Raw genomic sequence first — 16,945 nt, 5'->3', positions numbered from 1 at the left:
AACTAAAAGCAAAATATGTGAACGCTTAATCAACTAAAATGTTTACTCTACCATTTTCTATGAGCTGAAATGTTTTATTTTAAGTTGACTCTGAAGTTATCATATAACGAATGATGATCATTGCTGTACGCTGAGGCATTAGACGGGTTCTGGATAAAACTCACTGCAAACTGACACCTGTTTTTATTCAATTTATTCTCATCATTTTAAGTTTTTTTCTAATTCCTTAATTGTGCAAAGGAAAATTGGTATATGTGTGCTAATCACCAAAGATGCATTTTAAGTTTATTTCCGCTGTTGTACGGAAAATCAATTCTTGCACTTTTCGATTGTAACAATTACGAATTGTCCCTTTTGAAAAATTTTTTTTCACACTTGGTAAAAAATCAACGCCGAGTTCTAACAATAGTAGTTGATAATAAATGCACCAATAGCGGTTAGGATATGGCGCCATCCTATTGGCTGAAAAGCTGAAAATCAATAATTGCATATAATCGTGGCTTTCAGCAATTGTTCAGATAATCAGCACAGCCGTCTTCAGTTAAACAGCGACACCACGACACAAGTCAAAGAGAAGCCTGAGTGCTTTTACATCAGTCAAGATCCTGATAAGTACGTTTTGTCTATCTGCTGTAACACCCTTACTCTCTTGGGTCAGTGCTCAATTTAGGCCCAGTTCAGACGCCGTACTTCAGCCGAGCTGAATCAAATTCAACGAATAGTCCATATTACAGTTGCGGGCTCGATTGCCAAGCCCTTGAACAGGAGTGAGGTTTGACCTTGTTATGATACAAACGTTGCTGCTTTTCATACGTAAATGACTTTGTTATCATGCTAACGAGATACTGGTCTCTATCACAACATGGTCACCTTCAGCCTCACTCCAAATCAAAGGCTTGGCAAGTAAGTACACAACTGTAAAATGGCCCACTAAGTTCATGTGAGGTACGGCGTCTGAATCAATTCGGAACGGCTGATTTCATCTAGATCGGCTCAGTCAATTAATCCCGCCTGGCTCAGCCGGGAAGAACGGCTGTAGGCCGGCTTTGATTCAGACACCGTACTTCAACTGAGCCAAACCAAATGCATAAATTATTTTAATGTATTTTTCATGCTGGTTTTACTCGGAGCATGCGCAAAGTAATGTTTTGCAGGAGAATAATGGCGGCTTGGTGGGCAAACTAAACGATGGTGACATCTGATGTTCGTGTTTCGGTTGTTTTGACGCGTCGCTACCACTCGGTGATGCATGACCAATAGGAGACTGAGTGCACATACGGTTATCATTTGTCTTCTTCTGGCGGCTAAGACGGTTTGCATTCTTCTTCTTCTTCTTCTTCTTGCACTGTTTTCTAACATTTTGAGCAGAAGAAAGGCTCTTGCTCGCAGATTGCTGCCGAAATCCATGGTGTCTGCCATGTTTACAACAGTATGCTAAACCAATGATTGAATATTAATTTTCTTCGATTAATTAATTTCGGCCGTATAAAGTTGGGCGTTCGAATGAATTCAGCCAGGATGAACTAATTTGGGTCGGCCTATCATTGAATTCCATTCGTCGCGGCTGAAGTACGGCGTCTAAACCGGGCCTTAGGCCGTTTATTTTGATTTATGATTTTACAAATACGTAAAAGTTGTACATACTCTTCAAACAAAACAGCTATTCAACTTTCCTTCAAGTAGAGTGAAACCTTCTTTGAAAAAAAAAGCGCTCTTTTTATTACATTGCAAGGAAAGAAGAGCTGAATACAGTCAAACCTGTATAAAGCGGCACCGTTTTAAGCGGTCACCCTGTATTGAGCGGTCGGTTGTCAAAGTCCTGAAATTGTTTCCCTTTAATCACTAATTTTCACCTCTATTAAGCGGTCGCAGTTACCCTTAACTGGCTGCCAACCGCCTGTTTGTACTGTCTTCCATCTGCATCGAACGCTCACTTAGATCAGAACCACTCAAATAAAACAAAGAATTTTTTCATATTACCCCTATTCTGTGAAACCTGTATTAAGCGATCCTGTAGTAGTAAAAGTAACTTAAAGTCACGAGAGTCTTTAGAAACCGCAAAGAGGAAAACAGATAAATACAAAGACTTAAGAAATAAAACGAAAGGGATACTGTAGTTAAGTGTTTCATTTATTGATTTTAAGACCTCTCGACTTGAAGTCCACGCGGTTTGGTAATATGACGCTTTTGATGCATTCAAAAGACATGAATTAACACTTGATGTGTGTTCTTTTCAGTATCTTTCAGCTATGTCAGTTGGGGTAGAGGTGCGCAAAGGCATACAATTCTTAGGCAAAAATGTGAAAACTCTGTCAAACCTTGGACTCTCTGGAAGCGTTGTGGCAATAAACGTGAAAATCAAATCGGAACTTTTCGACTGCCCTGTGGAAAATTATCAACTGTACGGGTACGTGTACCTTATTGCACCCTGCATCATACTTTATTTCGTTAATCTATTGGTGGTGGTGAATAAGCTGAATCCTCATGGCTTCCTGCAAACTATAAAAGAAAAGCTGCAAAAGGAAACGAAATTCGCCGTATTCTGCGATGTGATCTTACCCAGCGTTTCAAGGGCTTTCGCAGCACCTCTGGCATGGCTGATAATATCATTTGCCCAAGGGGACTACTATATCTGCGCTACAATCGGGCCTGGTCCTGAGAAGCGATACAATTTGAATGAAGATGAAAAACAAGAATTGACCCTCAGGATCGCCGAAAGCAAAAGCACATCACAGATCGTCGCGTGGTTTCTGCTCGGCGTGGCGGTTTTGTGGATCTTCAAAGTAAAAGCTCTGAAGACCGAGGATGAAGGTGAATTGACTCAAATGAAGAGTTTCCTTCTTTTGTCTTAACTTCTTATTATGATTACGTAACTAATCTAAATCACCTCTTAAAACCTCTAAAAAAAAATTGTTTCTGTTCAGCCTCTCTTTTCCAATCATCAGCACTGAAGACCTCATAGTCCCAGAAATAATCAATAGTGACAAGTTACAGTAAAATAATGATGATAATAATAATAATAACAACAACAACAATAATAATAATAATAATAATAATAAAGATTATGAAGATGAACAATGGAAATTCAATTTCAGACCTCAATTTCCATTTAAAATCACAGAACAGAATCAACTATTTACACAGAATGAAACGGCGAAAAAAAGCGAAAAGATGGTGTCTGCGCGGCTGTGACAGTTGGAATTCTTTAGGGAGCTTTATGAATTAGGTTTCAACAAGTCTTATTTCTACAATCGTCCAAAGCTACGTGCGACAGCAAGGGCCAGTTATTTAGACAGTTTAGCCGTTTTTTTTTTTTTTTTTTAACAGAACCGCACTCTAAACTATCTTGAATTTAGCTGAATTTTTAATTTAGTGAAAACAACTTTCTTATTTGGAGAATACGATACGCCCACAGCTTGCGTGAAACCGAGGTTTGGGTTGGACCTCGAGTAAATAACCGGCCCTAAGAGTTCTCATCCTCTCATTTTCTCTCCTTTGCCAGATGAGGACGTGGACATCAACGTAGACGATCAAGTACCATTATTAAGAGATGGTAAATAATTTCAAGGTGGCGTTAATTTTTACGAGACCTAGAAGAAGAGACTAAGATGTCAATTATGGTTAAAACCGGCAAACTTACCAATGAAAGAATTATTTGAAAAATTAGTTTTTTACTAAGCAAGGTGATAGGGTAAAAATTCACTTTTTAAAGCAGAAATCCAAACAACCACTAACAGTAACAAAAGTACTTCACTATTTCTTTTTGGTCTTTTTACCACCTGCACCTAATTACGTAGCTAATTACGTAACTAATCTAAATCACCTCTTAAAACCTCTCAAAAAAATTGTTTCTGTTCAGCCTCTCTCTCAGATCTCGTGTAAATAGCTGGCCCCAAGTTTTCTCATCCTTGTATTTTCTCTCCTTTGCCAGATGAAGACGTGGACATCAAAGAGGACGTAGAAGATCAAGAACCATTATTAAGAGATGGTAAATAATTTCAAGGTGGCGTTAATTTTTACGAGACCTCGAAGAAGAGACTAAGATGTCAGTTATAGTTAGAACCAGCAAACATTACCAAAGCAATACTTGAAAAACAGTTTTTTACTAAGCAAGGTGATAGGGTAACAATTCACTTTCATACGCAGAAATCCAAACAACTACTAACAGTAACAAAAGTACTTCACTATTTCTTTTTGGCCGTTTTACCACCTGCACCTCCAAAGAAACTTGATATCGACTTCATGCCTTTTTTGTCCACCTTGGATAGTGACTTTTGAGCTGCTGTTAACTTCGTGACAGTATGCAGTTAACAATAAGAGTAATAATAATAATTATAACATTGATAATAATCACAGTCATAACAATGATGATGATGATGATGATGACGATGATAAAAATAATAGTAGATAAGTTAATATAATAACTTATCAATACAATTTCAAAAATCTCCAAAATTTTGACTGGTCTTTATTATACCAGTGCACCATACTGGAAACATTACATACGTGATTTTCAATAACATTACATGGGCAGTGGAAATCTTCACAAAAATAGCAAGATCCCATGATCCATAATTTCATGTGACCAGCTAAAGCAATTCCCTTAATTTTTGTTGGATGAGAAGTGAAAAGAATTCTGCATTTGACATCTCCATTCCCCCCACAAAGTGCTTGAAAACTTGTTCCTTTACCAAAAAAAAAGGAATTGATATTGGATGCTTAATTAGCCATTCAAAACTCAGGATATACTCCATTTTAACTTACTGCTTGTTAGTGCAAATGATTAAATATGAAGATTATGAAACACAATCATTATCAAAGAAAAAGGCATCTGCCTTCTGTGTTGCACCCTCCTAAAGCAAACAGTTTGCATTCGAATCAAAACATTCCCTTCTGTCTCATTGACTCAAAGGTATTACTCTGAGAACAAAGGGGGCAAGTTTCTATGGAAACTGTGGTGCTGCGTCAGTGGGAGAGTATAACAAGGCAATATACTATTTTCAACAAAGTCGATAACGAAAATTAGCCACTGTAAAGAGTTTTAAAGCTTTGAAACACAGCTTTGAAACTCTTACCGTGGCCAATTTGTTATTCTGATATGATATACTCTGAGAACACTTCTTTCTCCCTTAAACTTCCAGATCAAATTTGTAATTCTCTTCGCTGTTAAATATACAATTCTTAAAATGTTAGTTCAGAGACTTTAGTACTGGATCAACTCATTATCCCCAAATTGATGTTTTTCTTCATTCTCATCACTTATCTGGTTGATATTGTATTAATATATTGTAAGGAGAAATTCTGTCTTGGTCACTCATGGGAGTTAAAGGGTTAAGTGGGAGACGCGGTGGCCTGGTATACTAGGGGAAAAATACGACGAATTACTGGGGGGGGGGGGTAACCATGCAATGGACTAGCGTCCAATCCACGGAGGGAGAAGTGATACTCCTTGTTGCTTCATGCTAAGGAAACTGAGATAAGCGCTGGCACTTGACTACAGAGTTTTTGACACATCAAAGCTTCCGACATTCAGACTAGTATTGCAAGTACATGGAACAAGACCTCTTGTTTCGGATGACAGACATTTTGACATATCAAGTGGTAGAAACGGGCACTGTGATTTTCCACGAGGCACCTGTACTATTCGATAAAACTGCTTGAGGATAAAAGTATGGAACGTAAAAACTGAGACATCATTTCTTTATTTGCTGGTGTTGGGGAGATCGGACATAGGGTCGTGCGACACGAAAAAATCAACCTCGATAGGGCATTGGTGATCAGGCCCCGGTTGTTCAAAGGTTGGATAACGCTATCCACTGGATAAATCGCTATCCGTTGGTTAGCGCAGTACATTTTCTTAACAGTTATTCGCTAGATAGTGATTTATCCGTCGGATGGCGTTATTCACTCTTTGAACTACTGGGTCCAGAATATTTGTTTCTTCTTAAATGGTTTACGTTTATGTTGTGTATTAGGGTTCGATATACTACTCTCGAGTAATGCGTGAATCAGACCATGTGCTCTACACAACTGCTTTAGAATACGATGAACTTGATCACATACAATGATCGATAACCATAATCCCTCGACTGCGGCCAAGTGGTCAGCGGTGCTAATGACAAGAACGAAGAGGATAATCAGGAAGAAACTGTTGACCAGGAAAAAGACAAAGAGAAAGAGGTGAAGATTACACTCTATGACAACGGAATTCCGGAGAAATGTGCCGAAAAAATGGTCACTGAGATGTTCAAAGACTGAATGGAACAAAAACCAACCTGGCTTTACCGTGATGCTCCACGCTTTCGTTTGTCATTATTCCTGGAATGTTTAGGCGAAATTTTACGAAAATCGGTCAAATCTATTTACCCCATAAATTCTTTCAAAGGGGTTGTAATCCTTCCAAAATCAAATGTGAGATTTTAGCTCACAGAGGTTCGCAAACAACTCGCGTCACGCCAGGAGCCTCCTTAAACCGCAAACCAATGGGACAACGGGACCTGCTGGCGTCAATGACGATAGATCAAGATTTCCCGGGAAAAGTAACCCATTGCAGACACTTCTTTTTTTTACGACAAAAAAATGAGCCAAGTTGCCAAAGGCAAAGGAAAACCGTGGCAAAAATGGAAAAACCGGAAAATGTGCTGAGGAGCAAGACAGCGAATTGACAGACAGCTTTCAGAATTACGATTCGAAGCGATTGTTAATGTTTTTGTATCAAGGCCAGTACTTGCATAAGGAAAAGGAAACCTCGTTTTTAACATTATGTAACATGGCAAAGACTGGTTTGACGACGACTTCTTTGTTCGAAATCTGGACGTCAACGTGGAGCTACGTCAGCACCAATCGCTATCACAAGGCAATTTTTTCTTTCCTTGACAGAATGGTACTCTTTCTTTCTTCTTTGGGCCTGTTTTTTTTCCTTTTCTTTTACCAAAGACTTTTGATTTTTCCATGAGCAAAGATTTTTCCTTGAGAAAAGAGCTTCCAAGTGTGAATTTCGTAAAGTGCGCGATGTAAACAAAATATGGAAATAACATGAAAAACGAGCCCCAAGATGAGCGGTTGCTGCGAGATTCTCCCAGGTCCGAGATTATGACACTTTCCTGATTTATTAACTTTTATTTGAAAGTACGTTTTCTAAGTAGCTCGGGTGCTTTTAAAGATTTAAGAACATTTTTTCATGGAAACGTTAGGTTGAGTGATTGAATTCAGTTTAGTGAAATAAAAGAAAAGTCGATTTTTTCGGCCTGTGAAGGTGGGAAGTGACCTTAACCTTTTTGAAATTATCCTGTGATGAAATATAAATGCGAACTCGCAGCGTGCACTTTGGACAATAACTCCTTGAGAAGGTTTATAATGCTTGTATAATATTGCAATCACATGTCATGAGAAAAGGGATGGAAAACACAAAGCAATTAAATTCTCTTTGTAAATTCATAATTGTCCTTGGCGATTGCGTTTCTGAGGAAACGAAACGAAAAGCAAAGAATGTGAACGCTTAATTAACTAAAATGTTTGGTTTACCATTTTCTTTGCGCTGAAATATTGATTTTTTTTAAGTTGACTCAGAAGTTATCATGTAATGAATGATGATTATTACTGTACGCTGAGGCATTAGACAGGTTCCAAATAAAAATCACTACAAACTGACACTTGGTTTTACTCAATTTTTTTCTTATCATTTTAAATTTTTTCTAATCCTTAATAAATTGTGCAAAGGAAAATCGGTATCTGTCTGCTAATCACCAAAGACGCATGCTAAGTTTACTTCCGCTGTTGTACGGAAAAATCAATTCTTGCACTTTTCGGTTCTAAAAATTTTAACAGTTACGAATTGTCCCTTTTAAACGATTTTTATTTCACACTTGGTAAGAATTCAACGCCGAGTTCTATCAATAATAATTGACAATAGATGCACCAATAGCGGTTAATTAGGATATGGTGCCATCCTATTGGCTGAAAATCAATAGTTGCCAATGGTCTAGGCTCTCAGCAATTATTCAGATAATCGGCGCAGCTGTCTTTAGTGAAACAGCGACACCACGACACAAGTCAAAGGGAACTCTAAGTGCTTGTATATCGGTCAAGATCCTGATAAGTACGTTCAGTCTATCTGCTGTAACACACTCATTTTCTTGGGTAAGTACTCAATTCAGAGGGTCTCAAAGGGGTAAAGCCTATTACGGTTAACGGTTAAAATGTCGGCCATTCCACTGCTAACTGTTCACTTCCTTCAATGAGATTAAAAGACCCATTTACTTTTACGACTAAAGGTCAAAATTTGTCAATTTTTTCGCACAACGGTTAAATTTTTTGGCTGTTTTACGGCTAGCGGTTAACCCCATTAAGACCTTCAATTTACAAACACATTTTATCCCGGTGAACAAAAAGTCGTAATCCAATTTTACGCCTTTGCAACAGTGCTGAACAATGTTACTGAAACAAAAGCGACTTCTTTTCTCTAATATTTCAACTAAAAATAACCTTCCAAATCACAGAAAACATCAGTATTTTTAAAAGTTATTTTGTTACGAGCAACGTAAAGCTTGTTTTCAAGTGCGTGCTTATAATTTTGACTGTCCTTGATGTATTTCCATGCCGCTACAACATAACTTGGTTACTAAAAAAGTGAGAATTTTAAAAGAAGCAGAAAGGAAATTAGCAATTGTTAAGAACATCACCAACAGCAACAACCAAAGGAAAACAACGCGTCGAGGCGTTTTGATTTATGATTTTACAAATACGTAAAAGACAACGGCTATTCAACTTTCTTTCAGGGAGAGTCAAATCTTTGAAAAAAAACACTCTTTTTAAAATATGTATTTGCAACAAAGAAAAGCTGAATACAATAGAACCTGTATAAAGCTGTACAGTTTAAAGCGGTTACCCTTAACTGAGTGCCAACGGCCTGTTTGTACTGTCCTCCACCTACATCGGACGCTCACTAAGAGCAGAACCACTAAAAGAAAAATGACAATTCTTTTATACCCCTATTCTGTGCAACCTGTAATAGCTCTTCAACCCCTACGAGTGACTTGCATCGAATTTCTCCTTGTCATATCACCCCTGAATGAAACATTAAGGTCAGGAGATTAAAGGAACTGATCACCAACCATAGGGGCTCTTGATTGTTAGACAAATTCTCCCTGTTGGCACATTAGGAAATGTTTAGAGAACAGTATGGAGAATATGCATAGTGATGTCAGGGTGTAAAGGGTTAAGTGATCATGTTGTAGTAAAAGTAACTTGAAGTCACGAAAGTCTTCAAAAAACGCAACGAGAAAAATGGGTAAATACAAAGACTTAAGAAATAAAACGAGAGGGATTCTATAGTTAAGTGAATTTAAGACCTCTCGACTTGAAGTCCACGCAGTTTGGTAATATGATACTGATGGTGCATTCAAAAGACATGAATTAAAACTTGGCGCTTGTTGTTTTCAGTATCTTTCAGTCATGGCAGTTGGGGTGGAGGTGCTCAAAGGCATAAAATTCTTACGCAAAAATGTAAAAACCCTGTTGAACCTTGGACTCTCTGGAAGCGTTGTGGCAATAAACGCAAAAGTCAAATCGGAATTTTTCGACTGCCCTGTGGAAAATCATCAACAGTACGGGTACCTGTACCTTATTGCACCTTGCGTCATACTGTATTTTGTTAATCTATTAGTCGTGGCGAAAAAGCTAACTCCGCATGGCTTCCTGCAAACTGTAAAAGAAAAGCTGCAAAAGGAAACGAAATTCGCCGTATTCCGCAATGTGATCTTACCCAGCGTTTCGAGGGCGTTCGCAGCACCTCTGGCATGGCTGATAGTGTCATTTGCCCAAGGGGACTACTATATCTGCGCTACAGTCGGGCCTGGTCCTGAGAAGCGATACAATTTGAATGAAGATGAAAAACAAGATTTGGCCGTAAGGATCGCCGTAAGCAAAAGCACATCACAGATCGTCGCGTGGTTTCTGCTCGGCGTGGCGGTTTTGTGGACCTTCAAAGTAAAAGCTCTGAAGACCAAGGATGAAGGTGAATTGACTCAAATGAAGAGTTTCCTTCTTTTGTCTTAACTTCTTATTATGATTACGTAACTAATCTAGATCACCTCTTAAAACCTCTCAAAAAAATTGTTTCTGTTCAGCCTCTCTATCAGATCTCGTGTAAATAGCTGGCCCCAAGTTTTCTCATCCTTGTATTTTCTCTCCTTTGCCAGATGAAGACGTGGACATCAAAGAGGACGTAGAAGATCAAGAACCATTATTAAGAGATGGTAAATAATTTCAAGGTGGCGTTAATTTTTATGAGACCTCGAAGAAGAGACTAAGATGTCAGTTATAGTTAGAACCAGCAAACATTACCAAAGCAATACTTGAAAAACAGTTTTTTACTAAGCAAGGTGATAGGGTAACAATTCACTTTCATACGCAGAAATCCAAACAACTACTAACAGTAACAAAAGTACTTCACTATTTCTTTTTGGCCGTTTTACCACCTGCACCTCCAAAGAAACTTGATATCGACTTCATGCCTTTTTTGTCCACCTTGGATAGTGACTTTTGAGCTGCTGTTAACTTCGTGGCAGTCTGCTGTTAACAATAAGAGTAACAATAACAGTAATAATAATAATAATAATATTGATGATGATAATCACAGTCATAACGATGATGATGATGATGATGATAAAAAAAATAAAAAACTTATCAATAAAATTTCAAAAATCTCCAGAATTTTGACTGGTCTTTACTATACCAGTGCGCCATATTGGCAACATTACATACGTGATTTTCATTAATATCACATGGGAAGTAGAAATCTCCACAAAAATAGCAAGATTCCATGATCCATAATTTCATGTGACCAGCTAAAGCAATTCCCTTAATTTTTGTTGGATGAGAAGTGAAAAGGATTTTGGATTTGACATCTCAATTGCCCCTCAAGGTTGAAAACGTGTTCCTCCACCAAAAAAAGGAAAGAAGAGTGGCTGTTTAATTAGCCAGTCATAACTCAGGATATGCTCCATTTTAACTTACAGCTTGCCATACAATGAATTGAGCAAATTCTATTTTCAGCTGGCATGCCTATGATCCAGTTTCTTTTATGCAGTTTCCACTGTTTCAAAAGAACATCTGCATAATGCTCATACCTTACCTTATCATTTTCGGTTTTAGAATTCAGCTTGCTGAATTCTTTGGAATAATCCTCTGTAGCTTCAGGAATCTCATCAGTTACTTTGGCTCTCTGGAAAGGGCAAATGATTAAATATGAAGATTGACTGTGAACTAACAATTATCAAAGAAAAAGGCATCTGCCTTCTGTGTTGCACCCTCTTGAAGCAAACAGTTTGCATTCTAATCAAAACATTCACTTCCATCTCATTGAGGGTAATACTCTGAGAAAAAAGGGGAGTAAGTTTCCAGAGAAACTGTGATGCTGCGTCTGTGGGAGGGTATAACAGGGTAATTTAGTATTATCAACTGAGTTGATAATGCAAATTGGCCACCATAAAGAGTTTCAAAGCTTTGAAATGCAGCTTTGAAACTCTTTTACGGTGGCCAATTTATGTTATCAACTCAGTTGATAACACTTTATTACCCTGTTATACTCTGAAAAAACTTTTCCTCATGGATATATTCATTTAAGTTGGACACGCGGTAGCCTGATGGTTAGCGCACTGTTCTCTGGGTGGAGATGTCTTGGATCGAGACCTAGGCACTTCACTGCGTTGTATTCTTGGGCAAAACACTGGACTTTCACAATGCCTCTATCCACCCAAGAGGATAGATGGGTAACTGCGAATTGTCAGGGAAGCCTGATAAAATGCTAGGGGGTAACCATGCAATGGACAAACGTTCCATCCAAGGAAGAGAAACGATACTCCTCGTTGCTTCATGCTAAGGACACAAGGATAAGCTCTGGCTGGGTGGACCACATGACTGCAGAGTTTTTGACATATCAAAGCTTCAGACATTCAGACTAACATTACAAGTACATTGAACAAGACCTCTAGTTTCAGATGACAGACATTTTGACATATCAAGGGGGAGGGGAAGGGGAATTCAACTGACACTAATAGCTTATTTTGGCACTAAGTTTGCAGAGAGGAGCAGCAATATAAAAACAAAAAAAAGAGGAGCTAGGGAAGGGAAAAAACAAAGGGATTCTAAACCCAGGGGTTTCAATAACTTTTTCCATAAGCATCTGTTAATGACACAATACGTGGCTGCCTAAGGTGAAACCCAAACAAAAGCGCCTGTGAGAGGTCAGCAGTAGACTACAAGTCACTGACTTTTAGTGACACCCTTGCTAACCCCCTACAACAGCACACTTGTTTGGCTCATCATCACGGACCAAGAGGTATGGAGCTTGTTGACTGAGATGTTACTGATGAAACACTTCAGTCTATTAAGTGGTAAAATTATGACAAAATACTGTCATGTAGGTGTAAATCACCAACTCTTACCTTTGTGGGAGGCCCTTCTGGAGATGATAATTGTGCTTCATCTGTGATGCTGAAATAAAGTAGACCAACATCAGTTTAATTTTTACCTTCAGAAATCGTAAGTGGCAGCTCAAGTTATCCCTCGCACTCACACTATGTTTTTATGTTTTTTTGGCTTGATTCCACAATCCTTTGGAAGAAACAGGTTTTTGGTGTTTCTCAAAGATGCAAGAGCTTTTGTTGTTTAATTCTTGTTGTGGATTCTGAGCACTATTCTTGGTCTTTTCTAATCCTTAAAATTACGCTGGTACATTTTTTTTCCCAATGTAGGCGATGTGTTGATACTTTAAAGGGGTGTTTATATCAAAATTCGTCCTATCTATGAGCATACATAGGCATAATGTACAAAAGCCGAGAGAGAATTTCCTAGAGGCCCCTGTGAGAAAACAAAAGCTACCAAAATGTTGGGGGAAGAAAAAATGGGATAACCTGCAATGGACTGGATCTTATCCAGGAAAAGAAACTATTCTCCTAGATGCTTAATGCTATGGAAACTGGGATAAGCTCTGCTGTATGCCCCTCTTGGCTTAAGGACAATTTTTACTCCCATTTTCCTTATGGTGCTTTTCTCATGGTTTAATTTTCAGGACCATAAAAAGAAAAAGAAATGAAAGTATACATCAAATGAGGAATACTTTTTTAAACCAGTTCCACATCTGATTCTAACAATACTAAATTTAAAAGAAAACATTTGAATTTTCATTTATTTTAGTACTTTATAGATACCACATAATGTAACTTTTACCCCAATGATTCCTTGAGTCTTTCACTCCACTGCAAGGATAGATATTCAGATACCAACCCAAATGCATAACTCACATAGTCAGCTGAAAGTGATGACAACAAAGTTATTACTGAATAAATCTTAATGTACATTTGTAGATGGATATAGATGCCAGGTTACCTCTTCCATGCAAAAATTAAAGAAGAGTAACCCTTTGATCCCTTAGAGTGTCTAGCATCTGAAATTTCTTCTCACAATAGCACCACCCCAATCACAACTAGTTGCACTCTGAAGCAATGAGAAAGGGAAGTAGGCATTAATGGGGAGGAGAGAAAACATTGGAAGAGGGGTAACCACTAATTCAATGTGAGGGAGGGATGAGGAGACTCTGCTGCCCTGGCTAGAATTTCAATTATCTTTCTTACATCTTGAAGCATCCATGTGCCGTCTACTCCTTATGAATGTTGCACTTTGAGAACCTTTGGAAACATGGACACTACTCTGAGAGATACCATTTGCAGTCTGTTCAACCTATACCAAAAATAATATGGTCTTACTAAACTTGATCATGATGAAGAATGTAGAGGGGTTTAGTAGTTTTATTAGAGGGCACATAATTCTCAGAGCAGTGAGGCTGACCAACAGATGCTCTTTTTAAACTGGAAAAGGGACTAAAAGCTCTCTCCTTATCAAGTAAGGTCAAAGTGTCCTTCTTCAATTCATGTAATTTAAAGAGTTTAAATTAGCCCTGCAAAATTTTCAGTTAGTTTTTTCTCTCACCAAAAAAAACACAAAGAGAGTGAAACACAATTTTGTGATAAATATGTCACATTAGATATCAAGGACTTGAGAGAGAGAAAATATAAACACCTTTGTTTTCAACCAGGCTATAGTCTTCTCTTTATCGAGTCTGAACACTTGCAGATCGTCATCACCCTTAACATCACATATATTAAGTATCTCATCAGATCTAAAACAACCAGTCAGTCTGCAGATTGATGGGTGCTCATCATCCAAAAGTAGCTGATCAAGGGTTCTAAACTAAGATCAGAACAATAATAATGGTGACTTATGTCTAACAACAAATACAAGTGTTAATAAAAGTATGTTTACAAGGGTTTTGGTATTAATAGAATCCAGATACTGGTAACAGAAGTCTATCACCACCAAAAAAGGCCTCTTGGCACTGTCTGCTGAGGTTTTATGTAATATGAGATTTCTATGGACCCTTTTGTAGTAGAGGCTGCCTATTTCAACATCACCAGCCAGGTAAACGCTGGGACATAAGTTATTGAAGCCTCTAGATCATACTGAGTTTTTGACATTCCAAGAATATTTCCATTCACACAATATAAAGAGAAACAGGACAATCAAACAATTCAGGTACTCTACCAAGTCAAATAGAAAGTAGTTTAGATAATTTGGTTTTATCAACTGAGTTGATAATTTAAATTGACCACCCATTTTAAAGAGTTTCTAAGCTGATGTTTCTGAGCAATTGAATGATTATGGTAAATGATTTCATGATAGGATTAATTCTACTCTGACAAGCCCTTATTTAGTTCATCTACTTCTGCATGTAGCTAAATAACATTTGTAAATAGTGTGTTTAAATAAAGGTTGTTGTTGTTGATAATTAATGCCCATACTCTCCCCTACCTTTTGAGAATATTTTGTGAGATATGGTAAGACAAGGAAAAGTGGGTCCACTGGAGTGATGACAAAGAGGCTTCCATCTAAAAAAAAAACAACAAACAACAATTAAAGACTAAACACAACGAGTGGGTAAGCAAGTACCTGGTTTCAATGAAAAAAAAGAACTTTTCATGGGCATGAGAAGCATGTTGAAATCCATGATAAGTGTCAAAGAGGATAAGAAAGTGGTAATTGCATCTTTGGTACTTAATTACCAGTTATATGCATATGTTTTGTTTTACTTCATAATCAGAGAGGTTTGGTTGCTACAGAGTTTAACATGCTTGTTTATTAATACCTTTTTGTACAGAGTCCTCTATAAACCATGATCTGGGTTCTTCGGTAAATTTCAAGACCTCAAAGATCTTTTCCCCACTGTGAGAGAGCAAAAACTGTTGTTCCATACCTGAAAGTGAGCAGAGTACTGAAAGTGTCTAAGCTTCAACAACAAACCTAAGCTTCAATGCAAGTCTTGCAAAATTGCTTTTTATAAAATTTTAAACAAGGTAAGGAAACAATTCCAGGAGTCAAAAACCATGGTTCTATCAAATCAAGTTTTAAAGATATTGGTTCTCTAATGGAACACAGTTCAAACTATGTACATGCACTATTACAGTAAACACAGCTTGACCAGAATGCAAGTTTAGTGCATGGGATCCACAAGTGTCACAGACCTATCAATAACAAGTTATAATTTCATACTATCAGATCTGAGACTAAAAGAAAGTGTACCAAAACAGCCTCCAGGGGCAGGGATCTCTAAGTGAAATGGAATAGGAAATGATGTTTCCCAAGAATAGCTGAGATGAAAGGAATATATTGTAGCAGTATGTGGAAAAAGTTACAACAAGTGTTATGTCTAAATGTAAGGGTGGAGACAGCTCTATCATACAAATATACAAGAAAACCCCAATTATGACTGCATTTTACATAAAAAAGGGTTTTGATTCTAAGGGAACCGTGGTGTTGCCTCGGTGGGGGTACTATTAGTTGATTTGCTTTTATTAACTGCGTTGACAGTGTAAATTTGCCGCTGTCGTTCCAAGTGTTTGACCTGGTGATCAAATTGACGGGGCGATTCTCAGCACGATCAATGAAGGTATTATTATATTACCTGTGCGAGGATGCGGAATCTTTATGAACACAGGTTCTAATTCATCGCGTTCTTGACCACAAACGGCATCTTCTACAAATGCGAACATGTACATATAAAAGGAATGCATCGATGGATGAATCAACACAAATCTTCTTTCGAGCATCAATCCAATGGGGAAATGTACAAGACAGACATGCAAGATGTTCTTGTTTTGTAGGGCATCTCGACTTATAGGGCCATGGTTTTCGACAGTTGTCATTTTTTTTAGGGTATAATTACAAACCTGGGGCAATGAATACCCACTGATTTACTTCTCTGGATTTGTTGTTGTCATTTTGAATGTTTCTTGGCATTGTTTCGAAAATAGTGTCGGTTCGCTCTCGTACAATTTTTATCTCCCCAAATTTACTACTAGTGTTTACGCGCGAAATTGTGTACCGCTGGCACACTCACGGCTCAGCTGCAAAGTTGACAAGTGACCATACCGCTGACCTGGAGCCGAGCTCACTCTGAGCCCGAGATCACCCTCTTAGACTTGTCCTCTGTTGACAGCGACTGACCCCCCTTCCGTTCCCTATGAAACCATGCGACCTCCCCCCCCCCCAGTACACCACAGTTTGTCGTGTCTAGCAGTTATTTTAAAAACATGCTGTGATTGGTCAGATAGTTAAAGTACGGGACCCCTGTTAAAATTAAAAATTGTTGTTGTTGCCAAAATCTCTCGTTAGTTTCATCAATGTGTTCTTATCTTTCATGAGCAAATAGAAATTACATTTTTTTCTTTTTCCTTTAATCGTATTGAGGAATACTTTTGCTTTCGACGTGTATCAGACATATAGGGCTATTCCGCGTAAAGACTGAAAGAACTGGTTCTCCGAGGCGCAAATTGGGGTGGAAAATCCTCTCATTCTGAGTAAGTACAAGCAAGTTGGAATTCTTTACCGG

At 38.1% G+C, this 16,945-nt stretch overlaps 2 protein-coding genes and 1 long non-coding RNA gene across 6 annotated transcripts; 1 reads left to right on the top strand and 2 right to left on the bottom strand.

Annotated features, from left to right (window-relative positions):
* The first annotated feature begins 528 nt into the window (after nt 1-528).
* LOC131792890 (calcium homeostasis modulator protein 2-like) lies at nt 529-10,404 on the top strand. Of its 2 annotated transcripts, XM_066168582.1 has the most exons (5): nt 529-612; nt 2,238-2,811; nt 3,503-3,553; nt 3,932-3,988; nt 10,200-10,404. In XM_066168582.1, the coding sequence occupies exons 2-5, from the start codon at nt 2,250-2,252 to the stop codon at nt 10,262-10,264; spliced, it is 735 nt and encodes a 244-aa protein (XP_066024679.1). In that variant the 5' UTR covers nt 529-612; nt 2,238-2,249; the 3' UTR covers nt 10,265-10,404. The 2 variants fall into 2 exon arrangements, with proteins under 2 accessions (XP_066024679.1, XP_058966290.2); XM_059110307.2 differs by lacking the exon at nt 3,503-3,553.
* LOC131792874 (ribonuclease H2 subunit B-like) lies at nt 3,879-16,411 on the bottom strand. 3 transcript variants are annotated; one of them, XM_059110300.2, is made up of 10 exons: nt 16,284-16,411; nt 16,019-16,090; nt 15,203-15,310; nt 14,869-14,945; nt 14,080-14,250; nt 13,635-13,740; nt 13,231-13,312; nt 12,447-12,495; nt 11,135-11,224; nt 3,879-4,301 (listed from the first exon to the last, which is right to left on the bottom strand). In XM_059110300.2, the coding sequence occupies exons 1-10, from the start codon at nt 16,351-16,353 to the stop codon at nt 4,185-4,187; spliced, it is 942 nt and encodes a 313-aa protein (XP_058966283.2). In that variant the 5' UTR covers nt 16,354-16,411; the 3' UTR covers nt 3,879-4,184. The 3 variants fall into 3 exon arrangements, with proteins under 3 accessions (XP_058966283.2, XP_066024678.1, XP_058966279.2); XM_066168581.1 differs by lacking the exon at nt 3,879-4,301 and adding an exon at nt 10,356-10,572; XM_059110296.2 differs by lacking the exon at nt 3,879-4,301 and adding an exon at nt 10,356-10,569.
* Nucleotides 8,855-10,265, bottom strand: LOC136281728 (uncharacterized). Its single transcript, XR_010717938.1, has 3 exons — nt 10,092-10,265; nt 9,764-9,859; nt 8,855-8,959 (listed from the first exon to the last, which is right to left on the bottom strand). It is a non-coding gene; the product is annotated as an uncharacterized lncRNA (long non-coding RNA).
* Nucleotides 16,412-16,945: the final 534 nt, after the last annotated feature.

Source organism: Pocillopora verrucosa, chromosome 6 (assembly GCF_036669915.1).
Source record: "Pocillopora verrucosa isolate sample1 chromosome 6, ASM3666991v2, whole genome shotgun sequence".
Taxonomy (NCBI): Eukaryota; Metazoa; Cnidaria; class Anthozoa; order Scleractinia; family Pocilloporidae; genus Pocillopora; species Pocillopora verrucosa.
This window is presented reverse-complemented; position numbering and strand designations above follow the sequence as displayed.

What these genes read in the sequence shown, in the direction of transcription:
- LOC131792890 (XM_066168582.1), top strand. Translation starts at nt 2,250, where the DNA reads ATGTCAGTTGGGGTAGAGGTGCGCAAAGGCATACAATTCTTAGGCAAA. An exon ending in TCTGAAGACCGAGGATGAAG is followed by an intron (nt 2,812 to 3,502) that starts GTGAATTGACTC and finishes CTCCTTTGCCAG; the next exon opens with ATGAGGACGTGGACATCAAC. An exon ending in AGTACCATTATTAAGAGATG is followed by an intron (nt 3,554 to 3,931) that starts GTAAATAATTTC and finishes CTCCTTTGCCAG; the next exon opens with ATGAAGACGTGGACATCAAA.
- LOC131792874 (XM_066168581.1), bottom strand. Translation starts at nt 16,353, where the DNA reads ATGCCAAGAAACATTCAAAATGACAACAACAAATCCAGAGAAGTAAAT. An exon ending in AGAGGACTCTGTACAAAAAG is followed by an intron (nt 14,946 to 15,202) that starts GTATTAATAAAC and finishes TTTTTTTTTTAG; the next exon opens with ATGGAAGCCTCTTTGTCATC. An exon ending in TAGCCTGGTTGAAAACAAAG is followed by an intron (nt 13,741 to 14,079) that starts GTGTTTATATTT and finishes TTTTTGGTATAG; the next exon opens with GTTGAACAGACTGCAAATGG.